At 40.7% G+C, this 27,597-nt stretch overlaps 1 protein-coding gene and 1 long non-coding RNA gene across 4 annotated transcripts in view; one reads left to right on the forward strand and one right to left on the reverse strand.

The window, feature by feature from the left end:
- The window catches only part of LOC112214051, a 140,738-nt gene that overhangs the window by 68,217 nt on the left and 44,924 nt on the right, over nucleotides 1-27,597 (reverse strand). The window lies entirely within an intron of this gene.
- LOC100741684 (storkhead-box protein 2) overlaps nucleotides 1-27,597 on the forward strand; it is a 115,899-nt gene that overhangs the window by 50,838 nt on the left and 37,464 nt on the right. For both annotated transcript variants that reach the window (XM_024372355.1, XM_024372359.1), the window contains exons 2-3: nucleotides 8,436-8,693; nucleotides 23,670-23,865. In XM_024372355.1, coding sequence (XP_024228123.1) covers nucleotides 8,493-8,693; nucleotides 23,670-23,865 — 397 coding nt within the window. In that variant the 5' untranslated portion in view covers nucleotides 8,436-8,492. The remainder of the gene's footprint in view (nucleotides 1-8,435; nucleotides 8,694-23,669; nucleotides 23,866-27,597) is intronic.

Consider the following 27,597-nt stretch of genomic DNA (forward strand, 5'->3'; position numbering starts at 1 on the left):
CGTGTGTTCTCCGGGACTCCTCTTCTCCTTCTCTCACCGACCGCGACTATGGTATACGAGCGTAATGGACGAATGGGCAGCTGCTGGCAAGGATTTAACGCGCGGACCTGGGTGGTCCCGGATAGATACGTACTCACGAGAGTTATACGTGCTCGCGGCGCTACGTATTCATAACCTTATCCACGCTCCGCAGAAAATAATACCGCGCGCCATTCATTATGTATACGTTTGCGAGCCGCGCCGCGGCATGTGTCCGCGCGGCTTGTGCATCCGAGCGGAGACCGCATGCGGCGAAGACTTTTCCCGCGAGCCGTCCCGTCGAAAGGGAGCGCGCGTACTTCGTGTCTTCGACCTCCGTTGACGGGACAACGCGACGATCACGATCCAGTTGCCTCGCCGGAATCGATGAATGCCAGATAGACGCGATCCAGCGTTCTCCTCGATTTAATAAATTACAAACGTGTGGAGTGCGCGGGTATACGTGAGAAAGAGGAAATGTAGCCGATTGTAGAAGTCTGTTTACGTTCACTCGATTTATTCGTCTGCGTTGTTGAGGAATCTTTTACGCTTGCGTATCGATACGAAATGACTCCGAGTTGTGTTGAATACTTTTTTTATTTTATAGCGGTAAAGCGAAGTGCCGAATGAAAAGCATTTTAACTATGTGATGGTAAAATTTGTTCGAAAAATGTAATTGTTATTATGCTTATATAATAACACATAAATATAGTTTGAAAAGTAATATATGTGAAATATGTCATGTATATGTATATAAAGATATGCATGTGTCAAAATTAGCTTTAACCGAACAGGTCACAAAATTGTTTGGACTCGATTTTGACAGAAATGACGAAGCTTCTAATTTTATGGGTGCTAGGAATATTTCTTGTTATTAATCCTTATGGAGAACTTATAAAATGCCTGTTACTATGATTTTATACATATGTACGTATATACAGACAGAGCAAGTACACGTACTGCACGCTTTTGCGATATTCTCCTGTTTGTTGGAAAATCGTCGATCTGAATAAAGTTTTGTCTCCACGAATTACGCACAATTACAGAACATGGTTGATAAGCAGCGTTTACCTTTGTACATCTAATAATACGTTTTTTCCCTGCATAGCGCGAAGAAATCTTCACAATGAAGTAGAAAGAGTATAACAACTTGCTTACAATGACCCTCTGTTTGCAGGTCTTTGCACCGATCTGGAATCTTTCCCATGACTCGAGAAAAAAGATTCATTTCATTTAAAACAATAAAAAGTCACGCTATCTCGTAGGCTTCTTCTACGAAGAAATCATCCCGCTACTTTCACGGTTTCACAAATATCATCGATATTTTATTACACGCGTTTGATTTATCTTTCTCTCTGCTCCTTTGTTCGTTTCTCTGTTCTTGCGTTCCTTCGATCGTTCGTCATCTGTTTCTTCGGGCCGACGCGCGACGTTGTATATCTGGTATATTTGTCAAGTATCGCTGCAGGGTGAACTCAAACATAATTATACACCGCACTGGTCACTGTTATATAATTACACCATGGTAGATACGAATATAAACCGTGCGTTCAACAGTTGGCTCGTTATCTGCATGTATCGAGGCTGCTCGAGCCGCAACTCTTTTCCGTGATTCAGCGGTAGGTGGATACATCCTCTTCGCCGTGTGTGCTTATAGTCGAAAGACAGAACGACCAAGACTTCCACTTCATTGTTGCCCTTGCTGGTGCTTACAATGAAGTCACGTTGAATCGTTGAATGCAACATAAACCGTCGCTTTGCTGTATCGTGCTGCTTGATTTAATAAATCACGAAAGCGCCGCGTTTAATACGCGCATCTCTTCCATCAATAACGTAGATACATAGCAAACCCTCGGGGATCGTTCTTTCGGGACGGAACATTGTTCGTAGAACTCATCCCTCCTATGACTTCGAAGGATCGTAAATTTGAAAATTACACGCCTCGTTCAGTTTAGCAACGGAGCCAGAAACGGAGGGTAAGCTCAATTATATGGCGGATAATCGAAAGGGAAACGGAACAGGTACGAACAATCGTTTTAACTGTTGGAATCTGGGCGTGAAACGCTACGACGAAATTTAGCTTCTAGATCGTCACGATGTTTATTAGATATTTGTGGTTCTTCAGGCTAAGATCGTACTTTCGATGATATACCAGTAGCATCGATGATACCGATGGAAAATCCATTACGACTCAAAGTGCAAAAGCCCGTTGTTTCTTGACAGAAATTGGATCTCCAACGAAAGAACCCTTGTACGTAATTTTTAAGAATTTTCTATATTCTCGGTAGTTTAATAGGGAAAGGATTACCGCAGCTGAACGATTACGCTTTCTCTAGATTCTGAATTTCAAAAAAACGAGAATGAGTAATTTATTTGGGCACATATGATGGATAAGTCAGCGACTTGATCATCCGATAAAACTATCCCATCGACCAACGTTAAAAATATTCTTCGACGTTCGATCACTCGAGTAGTAGTTTCTCTTTTCTTATACATATTTTCGATAATCGACATTCGCTTTTAATCGTGTTCGGTGGTAAATCAGATTGGTCATGGTGTTCGCGGAATGAGCGGAGTAACCTTCGGTAAAAATTACAGCGCGACTGCATCTGCCGGCGCGTCAACTTGCTTTTAATTACCTAATTTCTCTTTAGGGACGTCTGCCTTTATTTGGCCTATCATTAGGGGCGACGATGCTCGTTCGATCCTACCCGTTATACGGTTTACGAGGAATGGTCCGACGATGTGCTTTCTAGACACTCGACGAAGCTCGTTCCGTTCGCTGGAAGAGCCGGTGCTACATCAAAAGGTCCGTGGCAACGGTTAATATATGCAAGCCTCTTCTACTCGCCTCGCGTCTGCATTCTACGTATATACCCGATTCGACACCGTACCAACAGATGGATGAATAACGACAGAGTGGCAAATTGATGTTACAACGGATCGAAAGCGCGCTGGGTGATTTATTCGCTCGTAAAAATGGTACCTGTGCAAATATTCCGTGGTAGCCATCGTTCTCGGCGATTCTACCTTCTCGCCGATGAGCAGAGAAGGGGGAACACTGAAATCCTGACAAATATTTATGTACGCGAACGGCCACGTATTTATCGACAAGTTAAAAAGTATTATAGTTGAGCACGATTCTCTCTAGGCACGATTCAACTTCTCAGTCTTGCTATAGCTCGCGCTATTATTCATCTTTCATAAACACCGGTGTATGTACGCGCTCATGTGTGCGCCGATATGTCCATATACAGATCCGTGCAAGGCTAAACAGATTTTCTTACGGGCAATGGCATGCTCATCCGCGTCTAGTGTCGACTAATTGTGAAACGAAACGACGAGACTATGATAAACTCGCGGCCTTCTTGTCTGCCTCCTGGGAAAACAGTCTTAACTCGACTGTTATTTTAAGCTTTCTCAACCGACGTTTTAGATTTTCCATTTGGAAATCACTGGCAAACACTTTCCAGCAATAGTCAGTTTCGAATATTTCAAATTGATCTGCTTGTACAAGATATTCTACGCGACCTTGAGCAGCAATTATGAACAACTACTACTAAAGCACCGTGACTGTGCTTCGTGTCGTGGCGTTACAGGTGCGTATTAAAAAGACACGGAGGATTGCGTTGATGTGCTGGCAATTAAGGGTGTAATTATCGTGTTCAATTTTGAACGTGTAACAGGTAAGAAAGAAATTACAGCGGGCTTATCGGACCGGCAATCAATCCTCGCCTTTCTCAAGCCACGATAGTCTTCACTGTGGAAGATGAACCGTGCGGCCTACTTTTTCATTCTACCATGGAACACTAGAAGCAATCCACCCACAATATTCGAATGTAGAGCCTGCGAGATCTTGATCGTCATTGTAGGTCAAGAATCGCGGAATATGTTCGTTCAGATGGGAAGACGTTGCACGAGTGGAACGAGGAAAACAGACGACAAGAAAGTGGTTTTTTGGAAATTAGTTTTTCAAGAAGAAAAAAATAAAATAAACAAGATATAAATAGAAAAGAATAAAAGAAATAAACAAGAAAGGGGCACGTGAATATCGACAAGCAAAGATATTGGATAAATTCCGTTGGAATCGTTTCACAGAATGAAGCAATCAGTTTCTTTGATAAGACGAGACATCCTTTGGAAAAGACACATAACTGACGCAAGGAATGCATTTAAATGGCTCCATTGTGAGCAAAGTCCTGCGTATGGAATGGGACTCCGCTGGAACGGTTCTATCCCCTGTTCTATCTAACTTTGGGAAAGTGAGGGTGATCGATGAAAAATTATGTCGGTGAAGTTGTTAAAGGACGATGTAAAGGACGATCATAGTTGAATCTGCCTTCCCTTAGAATATGGTTCGTTCTTTGTAACTTCCATACAATCGATACATATTTTTTTCGATTTTTGAAAATTGTATATACGTCGTATTTTTTTATATTGCAAACGAATCAGAAAGCTGTAAAATCATTGTAGTTTGTGTTCGATCGAATTCAGAGACGAGTTAATAAAGCGGTTCAGATTTGAATGAAAAATAAGGCGTCTGTCGAATGACTTTCTCTCGACACGCGCGTCAATGAACGAAATTGGTACGAGCTGAAAAGGATCATTGCACGATCTTGGAATCAATCTATCGACATATCTGGATGGCCAGTTTCGGGAGACGAGTGGTTAACAACAGAGCCGGCATGACTGACGGCGACTTAATGAGATTCGTCACAATGCAAAGACACGCTGATGACTCATACTGCAGGAAGTCTACCCCGAGCGAAGCGAGACCGGATGTCTTCCGTTCTTTAAATTGGCACGAGGTGAAACGAAGTCAGTGACACTGCCGGTGACAGAACAATCTTAACCGTTTCAAATTTTCAGGTTTCTACATATTTAAATGTTCAAACGTGCAAACTTCCAAACTTTTAAATTTTCAAATATTGGAATATTCCAATTTTTATATTTTTAGATGCTTTGAAGATATTCAAATATTCGAATTGTCAGAAATTTAGAAATCTTTCAGTTATCGAATCTTAGTATTCGAAACTTTACAAAACTAAAACCGAACTTCAATCGAAAACTGCAAATATTCTATTCAGAAGATTGTTTCAGAAATAGAAACCTACTAGTCTTTAGAGATTCGTTGGACTTTCGAAGCCGAATGATAATTTATATACCTTTTAAGCTGTGAATGACAACTGTTCACGATCAACTTTCGCCGACGCGGTTAATTTGTCTCATAAGACAAATTTACTCGGTCATACTTCCCAAGATTCATTGATGAATCACTCCGAGACAAATTAATTTTCTCTGCCGCGTCATTGCGACCTTCACTCGCAGGCTTAGTATATAAATTCATCGCGATTTTATCGAACGTACATATCTTGTTTAACGTTACCTTGTAAATATGGTTGATTTTATTTCCTGTCTTATCGTTATCCATAAAAAGCATGAACGTATTACGCGATTCAAGAAAGTGCATGTGTCGGTGAGTCACGCCAGAGGAAGTTCTCTTTTTTTTCTCCCTTTCCGTTTTCCTGATTTTTAGTCGAGTACGATCTAGGCAAACTAGCACAAGGTGAAACGAAGGAAATTAAGCGACCATACGAACAAAAAGCATTAACGGAACAATTTTACCTGGCAGGGATTGCGTGTCTATGCGCCATTTTATATCTACATTTCTAGTATTCAATCGCCGCAATGCAGGAGAAGTTTCGCCTGTTCTCAAGATCGGCACGATAATAAAATATGATGAACGGTCTGCTAATTGAATACTGAGAAAGTTACATTATTGTTCCATTAACAACACCGATCTATCCTCTCTACGTTCCTCGACTCGTTCCACGTTTTACAGAAAATTCTCCATTTGATATGTAATGAGATATAAAAGATGTCTCACGGAGCTGTAATTCTTTACAAAACGACCAATAAAATCTCCGCAATTTCCTCTTTACGACTATTACTTCTCCTGAGAATATTTAATTTTCTGATTCGTAATAACATTTAACAAAATCCAATTTGCGTCTAATTTCACTTTACTCTCTATCGAATGACGAGCTAGAAAATATTTCCACTAACGAAAATATGCAAATATTAAAACATCAAATATCTTGGTTGTTATTTGTCAACGCGAAGAAAGTATTCAAAGACTGTCAACGTTTCCCTCATTGTTCCCATATTTCAGCAAGGGACGTCAAAAAGTTTATAGGACCAATGAATTTCGTCTGACCCCAGGGGACAAGGGACCAAAGAGAGAAAAATATTCGCGGACGAATTTCATGGTCGGTGCAATTTCTTCAGGGTAGCGCAAACTGCAACACTATATTAGAGGAATTGTCTGGATCGGCTGCGCCTTGGAGCGTTGCCAAAGGCGCGAGATTACTTCGTTGATTCCTTCCGGGCCCCACAATTCGATGCGGCCGTAATTGCCAGGCTTCCGTGCCAAATTTACGACCGTTCTGTTTTACCAAAAAGATCTAGACGTTTTAGAGCGTGTATCTTGGCACGTTGTACAGCGATATAATATTCATCCATGCTGTTATCAGTGATAGCTGCAAAAGCCATTTTTCTTCGCTGTGTATCATTATCGAACCTAGATCGCAAAGCGGATTTTTCCACTCTGCTATAAAGCAGAGACAAGTTTCAGAATAGAATAATATAATAAACTTTATCTCTAGATGGCTAACCAACTTAAAAAGATTATAAAGTGGCGAGTAAAATTATGACGAACTCGATTTAATTTACGAAATAAAAATGTGCAAACCTATATTTCTCCAGTGCTTCTAGTTAAGATAGATTCGGGAAAAAGAATACGCCACATTTTTATATGAAATATTTTCGATAGAAAACGAAAATGTGCCGAGAAAAAGAATTCTTCGTCTTCTACTACATTTCGCTCATAATGAAATTTCCAAAAAGGAAGCATCCACGAGAAAACAATTTCTTCCGACGGTGTTTCACGTCAGAGCCGTCACGTTGATGCAATCATGTCCCCTTCGCACATAATTCTTCTCCGAAACGGCTCTTCCCTCTTTAGCACCCCTTTTTGCAACCTCTAGTCCTAGCGACCACGTGGATTTTTGCGGATGAGATTCCTCCAGCTTGCTGATGACCAAAGGGACTGGGCGTAAATCAATTAGGAGGCCGGCGTGGTAGTTGTTGATACAATAAAGAGAAACGTGACGTTGCTTTGTGACCGGCAGGAAACGAGACGAAGGGCGAATCGAACGTGTCGAGATGAAAATGAACGTTTCATCCATTACATTTCATCGAGTTTCTTCGCTAATTATCCTACTTAATTCTTCCCAGTTTTCTGGGTTGAAACTCTTCTGTCGTTAAAAAATCTTGCAAATTCGAAGAAAATGCGAAAGAATCATTGTTCGCACGTATGCCCAAATTTTTGTTTCAATTTGGTATCAGTTTTTGCCTGTTGAGATAAAACTGAGGTTGAAATACGAAGCGTTCGGACGCCACAGTGATCAACTCTGTAAATTGGAAAGTACAGATAAACGATGTTACAAATATTATTCTTTTAAATTCCAACAGGAATTTACTGTCAGTTGCGCCATTTACTTGTAATTAGCGAAATTATAAAAGTAAATTATCTGTTTCTTGAAAATTGAACATCGCATATATTGCCTAACATAACGAAATTAAGAAATTTATAAAAAAAAAATAAGGTTAATCAACTTGACTTTTGTGAGGCACATATGTACAAATTGGAAGAATAAACATCCTTTCACCGTGTCAAAGATTTTCTACAGAGAAATTAAATACATATATATATATACACCCATACGATTATTCCAAAAGTTTACGATCGTGCTAATGGAAAGAAACCTTAAACATATTGAGAAACGCAGCAGCTCGAAACCTTTTACAAATCGATTCGCGCGTTAAGTATTATCCAGCTGCGTTTAATTACTTTTAAGAGGTACTAATTGCCGAACGTCGATTCGAGGTGAACGCGCAGCTGCAGAATTCCTCGAAGCAGCCTCGTGGAATAATGCAACTAATGCAAGGTGCTGCTTCAACGTCCCATCCACCCGTGTAGCTTGATAGTATGCGCAGCACTCGAGTTTGCGCGAAAGTTTCACAAACGAGGATAACGGTACCGCGAACTCCACGAGTGTTATCGTTCCTCTACGTAATCGTAGATAAGAATTATCAGAGGAAAGCTTGTATACACAAACGAATTCAACGCTTGTCTACCTGTCGGTTGAAAGTAAATGAATAAAAACCATTAAGAAAGAAAGAAAACACTCTTACGAGTTCATCAAACTTCTTCGTTCGCGGATTTACGATCGAGAGATAGTGGCAAAAAGTAAATCGATCTTCGATCTAATTCAAACTCTAACTTTCGTCCTTTTCTCTCAACGCGAAATTGCTACATCAGAAGTACGTTAACGGGTTCGTTTCCTGTTTTTCAGATTCCGTGATGCCACCACCGCCGAGTGTTTGGAATCGTTAAGAACGGGCCTCGAAAAATGGGCTCGATCTTGGGAGACGGGACGAGCCCCGGAGGCTCAGGACCCTCCCGATGCCTCTTGCTTTTACAAAGGTCCCTGGCGATTCAGCTGACTAGGGGCCCGCCTCCTCAGGTTCTGAACGCCAGCCCACGGGAGAGTCCCAAGGAGCATCCAGCCGACGAGATGTGGATGTACGATAAAGGTTACAATTTGTTTCAGGTGAGTCGATGTACACGCCGCATTATCCTGAATTATCTGTATACTTCTCTATGCGTGTTATAGCCCGCGGAACGCATTCCTCTCGGCAGAGTTAGCCTCCCAACATTTTTCCATGTAACGATCTGTTACAACCGTACCGTGTGGCTACCGACTGTCCGTTCATTATACCCAACATACTTTTCTTTTATTCAGAAGCACAACTAGTTACATGCTTTATGCCTCGTCGAAGAGGCTAGCTATTCCGTATAATCTGACTCGATGATGGCGACATTTCGTTACGCTATTATAAATCCTCGTACGAACCCTCTTTTTGTTCCTTTCGCGCGAGATACGAATCGAATACAAACACCATGAGACGTGACGGTCGAAATTGTTTTTGGGAAACGGCCAGATTAGACGTTAACGACGTATATGATACACGTGTACGTATAATAAAACGATACGGTGTATCTCTTCCGAACTGCTGAGCCGTTTTTACAACTCAGCGTTTCCGAAGCGAAGATTGGCGTTGATTGGATGCACCGTTACGCCGGAATGAGACAATATGAATTACGAGCAATTTTGCGAGGCAACCTTAACGGCAGGGGAGGATGAGACGAGGCAACGAGTTAAGTGGCGGATGTTCTATGGTCTTGTCGACTCTTCGATATCTGTCGTAATCCTGGTCCACGTGGCCTCTTCTACTCTGTCGGTTGCGAATTTACGCGACACGCAGCGAACGTGACAAAGCCGCTCAAACACTACAAACACCTAGATTCCACGCAAACGTGTTCCATCCATGGGTCTCTATCTGTCCATAAACAAGTTCCAGAACGGCTGATCGCTAATTTAACCGAATCGACGCTCATTCGTGAAGACAGGCCGTTTATTGACCACACCTAGATTTCTTTTCTCTTCGGGAGAGAACGATCTGTTCAATGGTTGCTCATCGAAGCTCATGCTGCCAGGCAAAGGAAATCAAATTGGGATCCGCCTTTCGACGGGGAAGAGCACCTCTTCAGTTTCAATGAGCACTAGCCGGGGGTGGAGCATTCTCCGGGGGAACGTTAACCACAGCTGCTCCTTCTTGCAAGGCAGGAAATAAGATGATAATAGTTTAGCTAGCAGGGCTCACTGATTCGTTCGATCTACGACAATGCCGCCTTCGTGCCAGCATCCTCGGCAACCTTTAACTTTTCCTTTAACTTTATACCTGCACCTCACTGAAGCTTGACTTTACAATCTCTGTCTGGGTCTGTTTTAACACTTGTCCTCGCACATAAATTCAGTAGTCGGATTGCGAAGCATCTTTTTAGACGTGTAGTGTGTGATACACGTCATATAGCGAGGTCACACAGATATAGCGAGGTTATAAATTTAACAAATGAATTCTTTCCATCTCCGCAAATTTGATGCCACAAAGGTGTTAATCTTGAAGAGAAATCTCAAAGGACCTTAAGACTACGGGGAAGACAAGAAACTTCTATTAGAAAGTCAAAGTTTTGAGTATTGAATGGAGGAGGAGGGACTTTGTAAAAGTTTATGAGAGTTTAAAAGGTTTCATGCCCTTTTTTACGAGATCAGAGTCAAAGTCGTTGACTACTTTGGAGGCTGTATTAAAGATCAAAGAAGACGACGAATCTCCAAGGTCTTTCTTCTTTGAAAGAACGTGAAAACGTCAAATTGATAAATTGGTGCCAGACAGATGCTTTCGTCACGCTTAGCAAGCAAAGGCAGTCGGGGAAGAATCGATCGTTGAAGGGCAAACGATAATAGCTCGAGCCACCCTCTTCTTGTTTTGCATATCGTCACACGATCACATCCCATGAATGCTTACTTCCCTTGCGTTTACGACCTTTTTTAGGCTTCAAGCCAGAAAATATCGTACGAATAAGTATGCATATACGTACTACTTGTATTATAGGTTGACTGATAGAGGAACGAGTAGATGAATTTGTAATAGAAAAATATATTGAAATAAGTATAGGTATAAGTATAAATATAAGTATAGGTATAGTGTATGCTGATCCAGATCCTCACTCTTACAGTGTTACAATACAGTAGGAAGAAAGAATGATAGAGAGCACGTTGATATGTTTTTGGCAAAGGACATTAGCAAGAAGTTAACCTTGGTGTGTATCTGTAGCTGAAGGCTACAAGAAACAGCAATAGAAATGTACTTATAGCTCTTTTATTTCTAAACCCTGTAATCCAAAACAAAATTTATATTCAAAGGCACAATAATATGGACCTTTCCTTATTTTGAATTTTTTCACTAAATTCTATTCTCCTCGTAACAGCGGTCTCCAGGTCACGGATATAGAAAAGAAAAAGTTGTAGAGTTTTTCTTCAAGTAATTACTTCAACAATTTTAATAATTTTTATCTTTATTGTTGTTCAAGTCATGTTTTGTGATTTGTCTCAAGTCGCATTCTCCGCGGTTATTTACGAGCTTGTTACGTCATTTTTATCTAGCAGAACGCTATTGGTCATTTTGTACTTGGTAAATAACAAAACGTAAAATGATTTAAGTAGATCGATTCGATCGTTAAGAAAGGGTGTGAAACGATCTCTTGTTCGCTTGATAAGGAGTCATAATCTTATGGTGAATTGGATCAACGCACTATAATTGTCAGACTAATTAGAGCCGCGGCAGAAACTGCTGCATTTACAGCCGGCGTTGTCGTTTCACAATACGGAGACCAGCTTATTTATTGCCACCGTTAATTATTGTTCGCCGCGACTGACTTCAAGAGAGATATTATCAATGTTGCACGGAACTATCGAGTTGGTACTGCTGCTACAGATTCCATCTCGTTTAAGTCTGCCTTATGTTCGACGTTCTCTTTAGAATATTATACGGTGCCTACGATCCTCGATGAACGCTGGTATAGATAAATATCAATCGAATCTTATTGTACCTGTGATCGTAAATTGCACTTAATTGCAGGGACTTAAACTCTGGGACAATTAACAGGTAATTGTTCGATCGAGTGGTCGCTGTCGCTCTTCATTTAGAATGGATTCGCCTATTATTGAGACATTAAATTAAAATCGTTTAGACCGTTCGAAATCAAGAACGTATTGTAATTAGTAATATCTGTGAAATGATCGGATATAAAATTAAACCTGTCCCGTGGAGTGAAAGCGCGACACGCTAGCGGTAACTGACACGGTGCAGTGTTGATTTTGCTATAGTCCAACGAGAGCTACTTGAAAAGAATGATTATTCGAGAAAACATAGAGAAAATTGAGTTCTCAGTTCGAAACTCCCGTGTATCCGGATATTGTAAATAAACGAGCTCTCGCGTATCAAAGGAAAATGTTTCGAATCTGTTATTATAAGGTTAGGATGCTGTTCCATTCATCGCGAAATAACCATATTGTATAGCAACGGAAAAGTCAGATACTTGAGCGTTTCACGACTATAATCTACAGATTACACAAGGGGTGAGCAGTTTACTTAGGGTCGCCGTAATCAAGCCAACTTTGCCGATCGATATCAAGGCAAACTTTATTTTGTACCTCTGGAAAACATCGTTCTCCACGAAATAATCGATATTTAGGTAGATCAGTAATTCTTTCGTATTAAAGAAATCGCTTTATCATTCTTTGTGCGACGAGAATATTGCCGTAACACGTTAGAAACGTTAGAAACATACGAGAAACAACATTTTTAGAAACAATGTCGTGTGGATTGTAAACAAGTTGAATGTCGAGTGCATAAACAACGTATGTACTCGGTTACACACCGGAGGAAGGAGTGAAACCATAGTTCGTTTTATTGCGGATATTATGCCAGGAACACACATATTTGCGATACATTTTCCTTTTGAACGTGAAACACGATCCTAGAGCAGACACCACTACACAACAGCAACAGTAACATACATCTCGAGCTGGATGCACCGAGGAATCGTGTTACCCCTGGTGCCGCCGTAAGCGGAAATGGATTGTAAATAGGAGTAAAACCACCGGATTAATATAAATATCACGACGCAGAAGATCTAGGAAGTATATATCCTGGAAAAATTTTCCTCTAGATAATCGGATGAGATATGGCCTTTAGATAAATATAGAAGCTTCGATTAAATTTATGATTCCTATCGAAAGTGTGACTAACATAATTTATCATTTTATAACAAATTTTAACAACGTTAATTTATTAACAGTATGAAATACAAAATGTATATAACGTTCAACATTTTATAGAAAATAATTCTGAACAGTTCGCTAAAGGATCGACCCAGACTCGTGCCTTTTATCAATTTGTTACATTGCGATAAGAGTAAAAATGCAATATGCACATCGTTTCATTACTTGTGAGCGATCTTATCTTCGTAATTTCTAATAAAAATTTGCAAGAATTAACAATTTATTTTTCATTATATCGTTGTGTCCACCTGACACCAAGAAATCAATTAAACTGAGATAATTTAGAAAAATGTAGGTTAATACATTTAAGAATTCAGGCAGTTTAATACCTTCATGAATCTTCTGCTAAAAGCATTAACGAGACATTCGTTGTCGATATATGCAAATTTATATTAATAATGGCACGCTTTCTCCGTGAAAATATCAAGCTAACGTTATATGGCGATAAAAGCCCGGATATTTAAACAGCGTCAAGCCGATGTTGTTTATGTATTCGCATAGTAACCGGTTAACGGTAACTCGGTCAAATTAAGCTGATCTTAGATTGGAATAACGCTGAAATCTTGACGCATGATAGATGCTCAGTGCTATCACTGATACCGGCTAGAAACAAGATAATATACATAAGCATTGCGCAATAGTACCGCATGCCGTATTATACATGCAAGACGCGCGTAGATCACATTCCATATGTGCCTTGCATCTGAAATACGTAATTCCGTCTATAACGGATGCTACGTAGACGATTCCAGAGAAACTTCCAAACTAAGCATCCAAACAGCCATGAAAATTATTCCATTAACAGTCCATATAGGGAAGTCTAAAATTCGAAATTGGCAGTTACTCTGTACGAGTGAAGGTATATGTATTCGCGATCTGAGTTGGTAGTACACGAAGAAATTGAATTCTTCGAAGTGTTGCGACAGGTGGGCCTTGATGGTTGAATTACTCCTATGAAAGGCATTTTCGCAATTACTCTCGCGCTGTGATGGCCAGCATGTTCATCCTTCTATATTTGGAACGTACCAAATCTTCAACGTGCAAGACTTTCAGATTCTTAATTTCGGATTCGAGTATTTGAAATTTGAAATTCTCAATTCCTCAGTTTTAGCGATTCTAATTATCGAAAAAGATTTAGAGAAATTTTGAGATATCTATCAGCGTTTCCAGTACGATACAAACGTGCGTCAAGTCAAAGATATTTCCCGATAGAAATAAATATTCAGAGGAAAGAAACTGAAAAGTGAAATTTCCCCTATTTACCTGATGGTTGTTAAAACCAAAGATTAGAATAACATTACGATAGAAGTCATACATCGGTTACGAATAATAATCACCGACATACTACTCTTCCATGATACAAGAACAAACCCGAATGCATCACAATCGCTAAAATCATTGAAATTGTACGATCCACCTGATCGTGAGTGAAACGATAAGATGATAATTTCCCCGGGAACAGACCTCGTTAGACCGCCAACAGTTCCTGCTCAATCTTGGAAATAGTATTCTTGGTAACTGGTAGAGCAAGTATCGCCGGTTGAAACGCGTGTATGACTGGCCATGTTGGAGCTTGGGCATGGGCGCACGCGCACGTGCACGTTGCATCTCGCCGGAAAGGGTTTCTATGGCGGGTAAGTCGTAAAGATGCAATACACACGCGGCCGAGTTCCTCGTTTCCGCGCGAGCATTCGCCCGACGCAAAACGCCGTGAAATATGCATAAAGATAAGCGACGCCCTCTTCAAGCTGTAGGAACTCCTTTGGTCGCTTACGCTGCATTACCGCTGAGCTGGGGCCAGCTCGCAGCCCTACGGCGATTTAGGATCCGTTCATACTGATACATCGTGAATCCCGTACCCTCTCTTCCGTCCTAGTGTCAGTTTGAGCAATAATGCCTCTCTCTGCTGGCGAACAATACAATGGGCTGCATATATCTGAGCGAGCTTTGCGCAAGCTGTGCCAGAAGAACCAAACGAAGAAGAAGAAGGAACACGATGATTCCATAGATCTCGATGTGCTCAGATCGCCTGTTTAATTCGTTTCGAAAAAGTATAGCGCGAATATCGCAAGAGGAATGTGTCAGATAGTCGAAAATAACGAACACGTACGTTTTCTAAACCCCATAACGGATTTCAAAGAAATGCAAATTGCTGTGTTCCTTTCGAATTACCGTTATTACGTCTGGTATGTACGTATTGCTTGAAATACCAGCACTAACGCAACCAGTCGGCGTAGACGTCGAGCATACGGGTACATCCACGAGGATTTTGGTTCCGGAGGCCGCGTAGACCGGCCCACGTTTGAACGAACTGATTTGCATAAACACCGAGCAACAATGTGCATGGACCATGAAAAGGACATTTTCGAACCAAGTCTATTTAAGTGGCAGTTCTGTTTACGCGACGATGCGTAGTTTGTAATTAGGATTTTATTTCCTTCCTAGATCCGGTACATTCTTGTTGGCAAAAAATATATGGTGGACGATATTTACCTTGCCTCTATTTCCTCCATAGATCCCAGTTGAGTTTCGCTACGAGGCTGTACGAATAGCAGCGATCTGTCCTTAAATGACCGTTATTACGATACATTGATCACGTTACCTTGAGGATGGTCGATGCAGCAATCGAGCGGACACTTTCCATCCGCATGGCGATTTCTGCCACGAGCACCGCCGCAAAAACACCGTGCTTTGTGCCGGCCTTCTCCGCCCATAACCGCAGTGTAACCAAGGATACCGGTTTGTTATATTCACCTTTTTACAATCTCAACAGCCGAGACTTCGATATTTGATTACAAACATTTTCTATCGACTGGAATGATCGTCAAAATATTTGGATCGCGTGTTTTCAATATTTCTAACTGTGGGATTTTTAAATAGACAGAATGATCTTTGACTTCTCTACGAGAGCAGCTGCAGTGAAAAATAATCGAGGAGGAAGCTATATCGCCCGGAAAATCGTTCCGTTTTATTGCATTTCACTTCGCGCCAGTTCTTTTTTCTTTTTCTTTTTTTTTTTTTTTTTTGTTTGAGTACTCTCGATTAACCGCGAAGACCAGCGTTTTTAACTCGGCACAAGAAAGCGAAATAAACCGGGTAAACAGACGGGACCGTTTAAGAGAACTTTCAAACGTTCCCTCGGTCGGTAACGCGCGTCTGTCTCCTTCTATCGTCGACGGAACACAGCCGCAGGATTAAAAAGTAGCGGGTAATTGCCAGCAAATTTCTTCATCAAACATACAATTTCCAAGTGCATTAATCAAATCGCGCGACTGCAACGCGCTTCTTAATATGCCGTTCAGGCTTCTGGCTTCCGATCGTGTACGCTCAACGAGTCACACGTACATCCACTTCGTCTAATCCGACCGTTACACGTACAACGATAAACGATCAACAGAACCAAGGGCAAGAAACGAAAATGAAGAAATGATAGATGGCAGAGAAGGCGCTTATGCAGCTACGATTGCCTCAAAGATATTAATTAAGAAAAAAGAACCATTCTCGATACACCCTTGAATAACGTTCAAGTACCACATTGACTATGATACGTCTAGGTTCTCTCGATGATTAAGATTACACGCCCGTGCCGGCGTAATGCATCACTCCATCGGACGATTTATTCAAAAGTTGAAACGTGACTATTCCATAACAGTCATATAGAAAAAAATTCTACGAAGTTGTTTATTTCGATAATACAAGGATACAACTGGACGTTTTTCCAAATATGATATCAAAACGATCCTTGGCTTACTTCGTCGTCTCGATCGTCGCCTATGTCGTTGACTTCGTAAATCAGCATGTCGTGCAGCCGTGCACCGTGAACAGACGCGGAGACTTCTATCCGCAGCGCGAGAACTCGTTTATCCGCAGGATGCCCATTCACCTCGCAGGCGCGTCTTCCTTTATTTGTTTGCCAATTTAATTGCAAAAAAATGAACGAGACCTATCCCCTGTTTTCCCTTCGTCCGCCTCGCGGCGTGCTCCCTTCCCGTTCCATGGCATCTAGCCCCCCCAGCCCCAGTTTCAAGTTTACGATGACATAGAACGACGACATTGCCGGCAACCCTGGCTCACCATTGGCGTCCATCGAGAAATATTTCCCGATGATGCGCTATTATATCGTAAATCCATGTGAGAAATTAACATACTCGCTACCGGCATCGTATTAATATTTTCACCTGATACTTCTTCAATAAGTTGAGATTAAACCGTGTACAGTTTCTAACCGATAATATAAACAAAATAGTGTTCCTTGTTCTAAACGTATGTGTTAAAAACAGCAAGGAATTCTTACTTGATTCTCATAGAACGAGTGAGGTAAAGTATAAAATGTTTGAAAAATTATAAACTACGCTGTACGTGTGACGTTTCAAAGTTAATTTGGGTTAATCTTAAATATCTGCGAAATAAATGAACATGAATAGACTTGTTCAATTAAAAAAGAATACACCTCGGACATTTATTATTTACAGATGGAGAATTTAATACAGGTTTAGAGTGCTTAATATCTATTTATGAAAAGGGAATGATTAAATATGTTTAAACGATAGAAATAGTAGATATGAAGGTTTAAGTTAATCGTATGTCAGAGTTTGTCGATAAAAGGACAACACAGTCGACGAAAGTCGACGCCTATGTAGTAGCCGGATACGTAGTTATACCCAGTTAAACCCTTCGCTCTGCATTGCGTCCGCGCAAACGCGCACGCTGCACTCGCGGTATTAGCATATAAATTATGTTATCGTGATTTATGTTCGCGAGCCGCGTGCCCACACAGGCACTGTGGGGCTACTGATTAAAATTCGACGGCAACCAGATCCGAAGGCCTATCAAGCGATTGAGAGCCGACAAAATGCTTCGATCTTCCGTCGATATCGACTTTCCATATTTCAATGGAAAGACAGGCTCTCCTTGATCGAATCAAACGGGGAAAAAATGTTTCCAACGCATTACCTTTATGAAATTTTATGTAAATTAATTTTTCATCGATATTTAAATGTAAATCTCGGTTTCCAATGACTTCGCATAATTTCACACGTACCATGAATGAAGTGTACATTTTTACTTTTCTTACACAGTTAGATTTGTTTAAAACTCTGTATGTTCTTGACTTCGCTTATTTTTCAACTCAATCGTATCTTTCCATCGTTGAAAGACTTGGTAAGTTTCGTTGTAACTTTGAGTGCATTCTAGTTTCATTCTGAAGTTTGTGTTACACCATTGAAAAAGGGTAAAAGTGGAACACAAACTCGACCATAAAATTCGATGTTCGTAACAGGGATAAACCTACTTTCTTCCGGCTCTGCCGTCCATCACCATTACCCTCGATTACCGAAATCACACGAATCGTTGTTAATCTTTCATTTTCTCCTGTTCATCCTTTTGACCTTCTATCATCTATCTTCTCTGGAGTTCTCCGTCATTCTACTAACAATCTATTAGTTGTAGGTTTCGATAGTTTCGATTGTCTAATCCGAGGTCGACTTCCTCGAAACATTTGTTTCTTCGACTCGTCGCGAGTTCTTATTCGGCCTCGCGTAGCCGAGCCTCTAAAAGGATAAGCATGCTCGCGAGAGCATGGCTAGCATATTGCATAATAATTAGTGGGCAGCCAACGACCGTATACCCTGTAGAGTGAATTGCCGCAAGTTCATTGTCGGCAAAGAAATAGCAATATAAACGTAACGTGCACCAGGAACAGCGAGTCGATTAGCAACGCTATTACAAGAGTTCTCTCAGTTTCCACCTCTCTCCCGCTTATCCCTTTATTTCTCTCTGTCTGTCTGTCTCTCTCTCTTTCTCTTTCTTTATGCGCTATGCACAGGTAACTCTCATATAACGTGTCAATCAGTGTTTAAAAAAATGTCACGTTAGAAAAATCGCATTCCGTCGAACTCATATTACATACAGAAAACTTCATATAAAATCAGAATTATTAAAGTTAAAAAGTACACACAAAAAATCACCTTTAATCGTAATTACTGGACTACGGGTATTTATGTAGTTAAATTCTCATTTTTGTAAACATTATGAAAGAACTGATATCTGAGTAGAAATTTATTTTATCTACGAAATATTATAGCGAGTCTATTTTGAATATTTTACATATTTTTGCATATTATGTATCAACAGTCTCCACATTCTCGAATCTTTAACTTTTCCAACAATGTATTCCGCTGATATTTCTTTCTTGGTATAGGTATCACATTATACGATGGTTAGCAGTATTTTCAAGCATGCCGCGGCTCCCTCTCATAGTTCTTTTCATTCTTCCTGGTGTTATCGTAAGTAATGGTCGCTCAAGAAGAACAACGATCAAGTTTATGTACTGTTTACACGGTCTTCGACCGCTTTCTTCATGCATCGTTCCCAGACGCACGTTTTTCCATCGCGGTGAATTTATGCGACGCGAATACTGCCCTTGAAAATTCCTTTCCGCATTCTGTGCGCATGGAACGATTTGTCGGAAGAATCTTGTAATTATATTGCACGAACTAATTGTTAAAAGTGATTTCAAAGTAGTTTGGTACTTGCTTTATGGTAATATTTTTTATTTAAATTTTTATTGGGAGGAATTTGGCTATTCCCGCGATATTAAAGAATTTTGTAACGAATTTTGTAGCACCCAAATTAATACGAAACATTCTCAATGATGGCGATAATGAAATTCGCGTATGTTCGTATCTGTTGGAATATTGAAGAATGGGAACAACAGACTTAAAACTGAGAAACCGCTTTCTTTCTTGTACGCAATGGACCAAGAAGACTGAGGTTGCAAACCATAGGAAGAAGTCTCGTTTCGAGAAGAATTCGTGAAAGAAACGATCTCGTGAAATCGATGTGGTCGACGTTATGCGTCCGCGTGAGATACGAATCAACGACCGTCGACAAAAGAAAGTTTGACGTAATCGAGGGAGTTTCACCTGCCGAAATACAAAAGCGATCAAACGATAGCAATTCCCCGAGATTGGTCAAAACTGCATCGAAGAATTGCGAGATCCGTCGTCATCCTTGAAGGCACCTTGACACGGATAAATCTGTTAAATCACCGCGTTAAGTAACGTCTTAATAAAAGCTGAAATGTTACTACCTACGATCCTCTCACGCGGCTTGTATTGCGATTATGTCCATATACCTTTCAATTTAATTCTTTTTACGAAAAATTTTATACTTCGATCGTTGATAATCTTACTGTTAAATGGTTAATATCCAAATGATTATTTCTTTACGCAATCGTAACTTTAACGATTTAAACTTGTAAACAATGACTTGCACTAAACATATCACCCCATAGTTTGGCGTTATTACAATTATTCCTTAAATGGACCATTATCTCGTCTTCTACTAGCGGAAAATCATCTAAAAGAATTCACAGATAATGCGTAACTATTTTCACCGATTGGAAATCGAACAGAGCTGTTATTGGCCAATCTTTACTTCCGAACGAGGGAACCTTCCTGCTGCGACGAATTATATGTAGTAAATCGAATCGAGAACAGCACGAAACTCTCTCGTTTTGTGGCTGTGCAGTCGAGCAACGCGAAATTCCCATCGCTGGGATCGTACTGCGCATTTCGAATTGGGACGATCAGAGTACTAAGGAACTCGAGCATGCTTTAAGGGATGTTATAAAGGATAACTACTTTCCTGTTTACGCGTGTATACTTGAAAAGTATTCTCGTTGCATTTTGAGACTCGCTCGGAAGAATATCTTTCGTTTCCGCGATTCGAGCACCGATATCTTACCAAGCTGAAAGTTTCTAGAGCTTGACATCCACCGAATTATTTATTCCAATTTCCATTTTAATAATGCAAATGCAAAGGAAGTTTTTAATTAATTAAGTCTTCATACAAGATGGATTTCTTCTGTTTGAAATTCTAATAAAAATTAAAGAAATTAATTGTTCAAAATGTCTTCGTTATACGCTAGAATTTCGATAGTAACGACCATAATCGTATACCGTCATCTATCGTCGATAATACTCGAACAATGGACATAAATTAAGAAAGTTAAAATACGTATTTATATGTTTTATATTTGATAATCTAATAATATAATATATAATATATAATATTGTAGGATCTTTACTACAATTAGTTTATTTACAATAAATGAATTAAATATATGTTGGTTAAACAGGAAACGATGGTTGCTTAACGTGAACTAATCACAATAACGTATTATAATTAAGACAACTAGATAGTTAATTTGCAACTCTCGTCACCACGGATCCAACGCTCTCTCTCTCTCTCTCTCTCTCTCTCACGCGGACCACACTCTCTCGACAACGCTAGCAACATTATCTCCCTGACTTCTCGATTCACACTCTCTGGCTTCTCAACTAACACTGACTGTTAATTTGTCTTTGTCCCTTAGCAACCCCTTGTCTTCTGTCTTAGCCTCACGTCTTTTATCTTAGCCCCACACGCACATGTTCCGCAACCGCTTGTTTATAATTCGCCCGATACCTCTTAGGCCTTTTGTCCACGATACTACAATATATAATATAGTATAATAAATCTAATAATATAATTAGATTATTAAACGTCTTTACGGTATCGCAGATATAGTTCAATAATTCAGCCAATTTTATAACTCAACATTGCCAAAGTATCGAGCACACTGGATTATTGGAATTCTACGATAACTTAATTTTTGAAAGTATCAGTCATTTCATTCAGAAATATCTTATTTTCGACGCACGGGAATGATTTTTAGCCCGAATTGGATATCGTTAGCGAAAAGTCACGCTCCGAGAGCACAAGTGCCATTACGGTCGATACACGGCCGGATTATTCGCGACGTTTCGGGGAGGAGCTCGTTGAACGCTTTCAATCGGGGCTCCAAGTGAAAAATGTCCTGTCAGGTGCAGCGAGTCAGACCCTATCGAAGGTCCTCCAACATAGGAGCTGCGTTGAATGCGCAAAAGGAAAACGGGAATACAAAAAAATTTGTGGAGAAAACGTTTCACGAGTGCACAGCACTAAATTGGTAGTGAGATTGTTGGCATCGGATATAGTAAACAGTATTATTAAAAGTGACTGGCTTTAAAGAACAAGAAACCGAAAGACCAGATTTAAATCGACGATCACGTAAGGTAAGTCGAATATATAGGATAACACTTTTTCATATAATCCTTTCTTAAGAAAATCGAATATTAAATACGTACTTATAGTAGAACTCAGCCAGTTTCTGATTTGACAGAATTGGCGATCGACAGGAGTTATAAATTATCCTATAAATGAAAATAAATCAAATATTGTAGATAAAGTCTTTTCGTTTGAAACCTCATCTTCAAGAAAATCAAGTTTGAAGATTTATCGACGTATTCAAACGCCATTTTAAGGCATGTACTGCGATGTTAATCAAGGATATGTGTTTGCACAATAAATATATTTTATACTCGAGCAAGTTGTCTTTAGTTTCTACGATTTCCCGTAGTTATAAATTTCTCAAACATAATAAAAATTAAAAATTCGAATTATAGCTTCATGCACGGTATGACAGTCCTGCAATTAAACTAGTTGCAAATAGAATTTGAGCAAGGTTACAACGCGAGAAAGTACACTAAAATCAAAAGAAGCGCGTGATTAATGCCGAAGAAAGTAAGTAGAGAGAGGAAGTAGCAATGGATAAGCGACGAGAAAAATATCGCAATTTGCGATAACCACGAGAAACGTATTCTTGCGATATATTAAGCCGTGAACAGAGCAATAACCGTGGTCACGAAACGAAAACAGCTATGTTTCCTTATCTCAACCTTTCTGAAGAAAGAAACGAATCTTTTAACAACGATCCTCTCTTACCTCTAAACGAGTCTTTCTAATCTCAGCATAATACATTGCATAAGAAAAGACTTAACTTTCTAACTCATTATATAAACATAAACGCGTGCAACATTATGCTCATTCAACGTGACTAATTACCGATTTATCATTTATTTACTTGCTCTTACTATTACTATCTATTACCATTATTTAAGAAAAGTCGTAGCGAGAAAAACTTTCGTTCCAAATATCTAACTATCATCCTTTGAAACACCTTGACGACAAGAGCAACATCAAAGCTGCATGATTTACGGGTCACGTGTGACTCCTCCTTCCATCTCGAATAGAGAGACGAACATCATGAAATGAACAAAAGCATAATGCGTTGTATTCCATCCGCACAAAGGCCGCAATGAATCATAGTAGCCCGTGAATCGACCAATCGATTCGTCCACTTCTCTCTAATTTCATGGTTTATCGTGAAGCACAGAGGGAGAACAAAGTTCATTGATCACGTAGCGAGACAGAGAAGGAAAGGAAGGAAAAGGGCAATCGTCGGTGAAAATCCTGCGGGGCCATTCGTTTATGAGTACGTACTGTCTGGCTTATTCGACCCCCATCATGGCTTACGCCTATATATACGGACCGTAACTACATGGGGAACCGGGGAAAACTACGAGGGTGGCACAGTTTCGGAGTTTGTGAGAAGGGTGAACGCCAGCCAGCCCCGTGGCACTAAACACTTAACTGCCCGACCGTATTTTACAGGATGAATCCTAAGATTCTATCTTTCGTACGACCGCCATCTCGGTAATGGAGGATTCACCTTTATGGCACTGTAGTCGACAATTTGGCGAAATTTACATTTGCGGACCATCTGTTACGCAACGTCAAAGAGAATTATGATTATCAGATTGCCGATGTTTGTGTAGATTTATTTTTATATTATTAGTTTTATTATTTTTATATTAGATATATTTTTTATATTAGATATATTTTTTATATTAGAATTATTTTTGTGAACACGGCTAAAGAAATGAAATATACATGTAATTGTGATTCAAACTGTTTCAGAGCTTTTTGGAGGCGAACTCCAAATGCTGGTGGAACGCAGCCTTGGTGGACGCAACCCGACAACTCAGGTACAAGGGTCACGTGTCACCTGGGGTGCTGATGGTCGGTGGACCACCCTGTGCCCTCGAGGTCTTGAGGGCAGCCTGGGCTCGGAATGTCCTACGACCGCCGGCTGATCACGCGATAACTTGCCTTGGTAAGTACATTCTCAAGCTTCTAACCATGATTACCCTCAATTTTTACCTACTCCTTCGTCCTTCTCAAACCAAGTTGTTAGATACAACGACCAAGACCTGTTCTAATCGTACCGATTAATTACAGAACGATTTATTTCGAATGCTAATGAAACTCGAATCGGACGCATCAGCGACATGCGTCGATTATATCGCTGATCAAGAGAACGTTCGATGCCCATAGCTGGAATGGACGCGCGTACACCGTTGCAAATAAACAGAACTGCTATGCCACGCGGTTGTATCTCGTGTCGTTAGCGGAAGCGGATGATAATGCAAATTGGATGTGGCGTTAACGTTTGGTTGTGCATCGCGCTAGTATACGTTTAAATCGAGGAGAGCAACGTATCTCACCGGCTTTATCTTTACGCAACTATGGTTCTTGCATTATCGGCACCGCTTTACCGCGTTCCTTTGTGCAAGTATTCGAGTTCCAAGGAAGTCAGGCGGCGTATTCCATGCTCTTACGCGCTACCATGTGCTACCTAAGTATCGTTCGCTGTTGTCGTTCCGCGTGTCTCTAAATGCCTCTACGAAATTCATTTCCAACAGCGGCGAATAGGAACGCGAACGATATCGTCGATAGCATGCGATGTTTTTCTGTTTTTTGTCTTCTCGTGTACCTTTTTCACCAGCACGTTATTCATCGACGTGCCCTCCATCTTCTTTTTTCATTCCACGCCACCACTATTGCCATTTTTGCGCATCGCGTTCCTCTATCTATATACACCTACGCACCACTACCTCGCATACCAAACGTATGCTAATGCATGTAAGTTCCAAGGTACATTGGCGTAACAGCGCAATTAATAACGCCATGACTACAACATTCAGAAGTAGCTGGATCACCTGCATGGTTTGTTGGATTTTCGAGTCGATCACGTTTTACTGGTCCCGTCGTAGCTATCTCCACAGCTACGATCGAAATAATTCCGATGGAAACGAGACATTGCTCCTCTCTTATGCCGCGTCCTCGTTGAAGCAACAATGCTTATCCTCGTTGCTGCATGTCCTAAACAGAGCGCCCAACAAAGATATTAACTCGTAGAAACATTTTGTCCGTACTGCAGCAACGTAATCGAAAGAGTTCACGCGTCGATTATCACGTAGAAATACCACCACACGAAATTTCCACTCGAAAAACTTCGACCTGGAACTTGATTACACAATGCGGCAGTTGCATAACGTGTAGCAGACAGTTATCGAAACATCCGTAAAATACACGTTTGGCATTTCACCATAAAACTCGAGCCAATCGTAACGCTAACGCAACGAGTCACGATGTCAGCCGATTCCTCGCATTATCCAACACCACGGTTGGCTAAAATTTCCACTTTATCAGGAGGATTTTGTCAGCCGCCGCGCCGGCTGATAAACGCGTTCAAACACACAGCAGGGTACACGCGCCTATGCGACTCGCTGCTCCGGCGGTGTCTCCTTGTAAAAAGCAAACGATAGCCTGCTACGTTCTACGTCGTTTATCTGCTTGGATTATAGAGCATCCGTGGTATCTAGGGGCCGCTTTCCTTATATGCTCGCTTTTCTTCTTCCTTCCCCTCCCTTTTCGCGTGTCTCTTTTCTAGTGCCTCGGTATCTCCTTCTTCATTTTCCTCATTTTTTCCTTCCTCTCTTCCCGCAGGCCGGTTCTCATATGCCTTAGACACTTGGATACACCTACACTCGGCTATCTCGTGTATTGGTTTTATGCTAATGTATATGCATTCCAACATGCCCGGACACAGTCATATAATTAATGATACCTTGTTCTCGCGGTTACTTTTTTCTACAAGCGGATTTAGAAAACTTCGTACATTGTTCGCGGCCTCGTTCGTTACCGCGTTCTCGTGACGAATACCTACGAATACCAACGACCCGGAGCTTTAACGCGAGATACACCCTTATTCATGGGATTATTAACAAATGTTGTTAATTTTGTATTGAACGTGATAATTGATTGAGAAACAATTAACATACGATGAGAAATTATGGAAGCTGTTTGCGACAGTTTTAGAAAATAATAGCGAATTGATAATTATACGTAGACATAACTGTACAGTGTTTCCTATAAATTTAGTTGAAAGAATTTTGAGACAACTCAAATGGCCCAAAATTTAAATCTGCTTTATGAAATCGTTTATATTATAGGAAATGATCAAGTAACGCCATATAAAACATAGCAGTATATCAGAACAGAATTATATGAATATCGAAATTAACTAAAACAATATTCGTGAGATAGAATGAATAAAAATATTTATTAAATACATAATTGTTGATACTGAGCATACGTGATCTTTACAATCTAAAGTTTCAAACGAAGTTTGATGATTTCCAAATGAATTAACAGATTCCACTTCGTTTTTCTGTAAGTGTCCTGATAAACAGCGTAACGTACATCGTTCGATTATACTTGAGTTAAAACCGAAATTTATCGCGTGTCGCAGCTCAAAGTTATCCCGACCATGTAATAAAATGCTACCCTTCAACGAGCATCGACACGAGATCCACCTTGATCTCCCATATAAATATCTTCTACTATGCTCGAAGCGTCTTTGTAAAATCTGTGAAAACTGTCGGCTGAACACCGTGAAATCTCGACTCTCTAAGAGTATTACGCAAGCGAGAATAGCCGCGAATCTTCGAATGGTTTTCGACGAGTTTATCGAAAAAAGTAATCTGAAAAAAGGGGGCTGTTGAGCAAGGCGGCTTTATCGTCGATCATTAAAGAGGCACCGATGGTAATGTAAATGAATCGTGGCGTAAAGTTCTTCGCCTTTCTCGCCGAGAAGATCCGTGCCAACGGCAGCAGGAGTGCTTAAATCGCGAAGTTGCCTTATCTCGAGTACCTTATCTTTACGCGGCTACGGTTCTCGCTTTATCGATACCAGTTTACCCGCGTAGCGTTTAGATGAGTTTGCCCTTGCAACCAGAGACACGCGACGCGTTTGCACCAGCGTGCAAACAGCAACAGCAGTCTTTATTAACAACGATCGTCTCAAGCACGAACGTCGAAATCGTTCGTTCATATTCCAGTTTAACGATTGCGACATACCGACGATCCTATGTTTCCACTTTTAAACTACAGGGTGTCGTTCATACACCGTGCACCGGTCATTTTCTTCGTCGTCTAACGTTTCTTCCCTCTTTCCTATCGCCTCGTTTGCATACGTTCTGCTCCAAATTCAACATTCCTATCTCCGTTGCAGACGCGCGTATCTCGGCGACTAGCACGCGCTGACACCTATGTGATTTCGTTCCTCGCCATTCTTTTCCTCTTTACCATCGTCTTTGCGTTCCTTAGCTTCTTTTCTCTCTTTCTCTTCTTCGAACCACCGTGCTTCCCTTCCCAGCCTGTCGGCATTCTTTTTACTCTCTTTCCACTTTTTTACACATCGTCCGCTCGTATCTACACACGCCTACGCGTGACTATCTCGCATACCAGGCTTATGCTAATGCACGCGCATATCAACGCTCACTGGCGTAGGAGCTCGTTTAATATTATCCCCGCGTCGTGTGACCTTATTTTTACGAGGTTGTTGCACGAAATTACGACGCTACGCTTCCTTCTTCTGCCGTCTACTCTTCCAAGCTCGTCGGAAATTTTTCTTCTTCCTAACTCGGGAACTGAGAGAATTCGTTCGGAAGGTCGCCAACGGCGCAACCGAGCCGATCTCCCGGACGATCAAGCGCGTATC

Source organism: Bombus impatiens, unplaced genomic scaffold, assembly GCF_000188095.3.
Source record: "Bombus impatiens unplaced genomic scaffold, BIMP_2.2 scf_0011, whole genome shotgun sequence".
NCBI classification, from domain to species: Eukaryota; Metazoa; Arthropoda; class Insecta; order Hymenoptera; family Apidae; genus Bombus; species Bombus impatiens.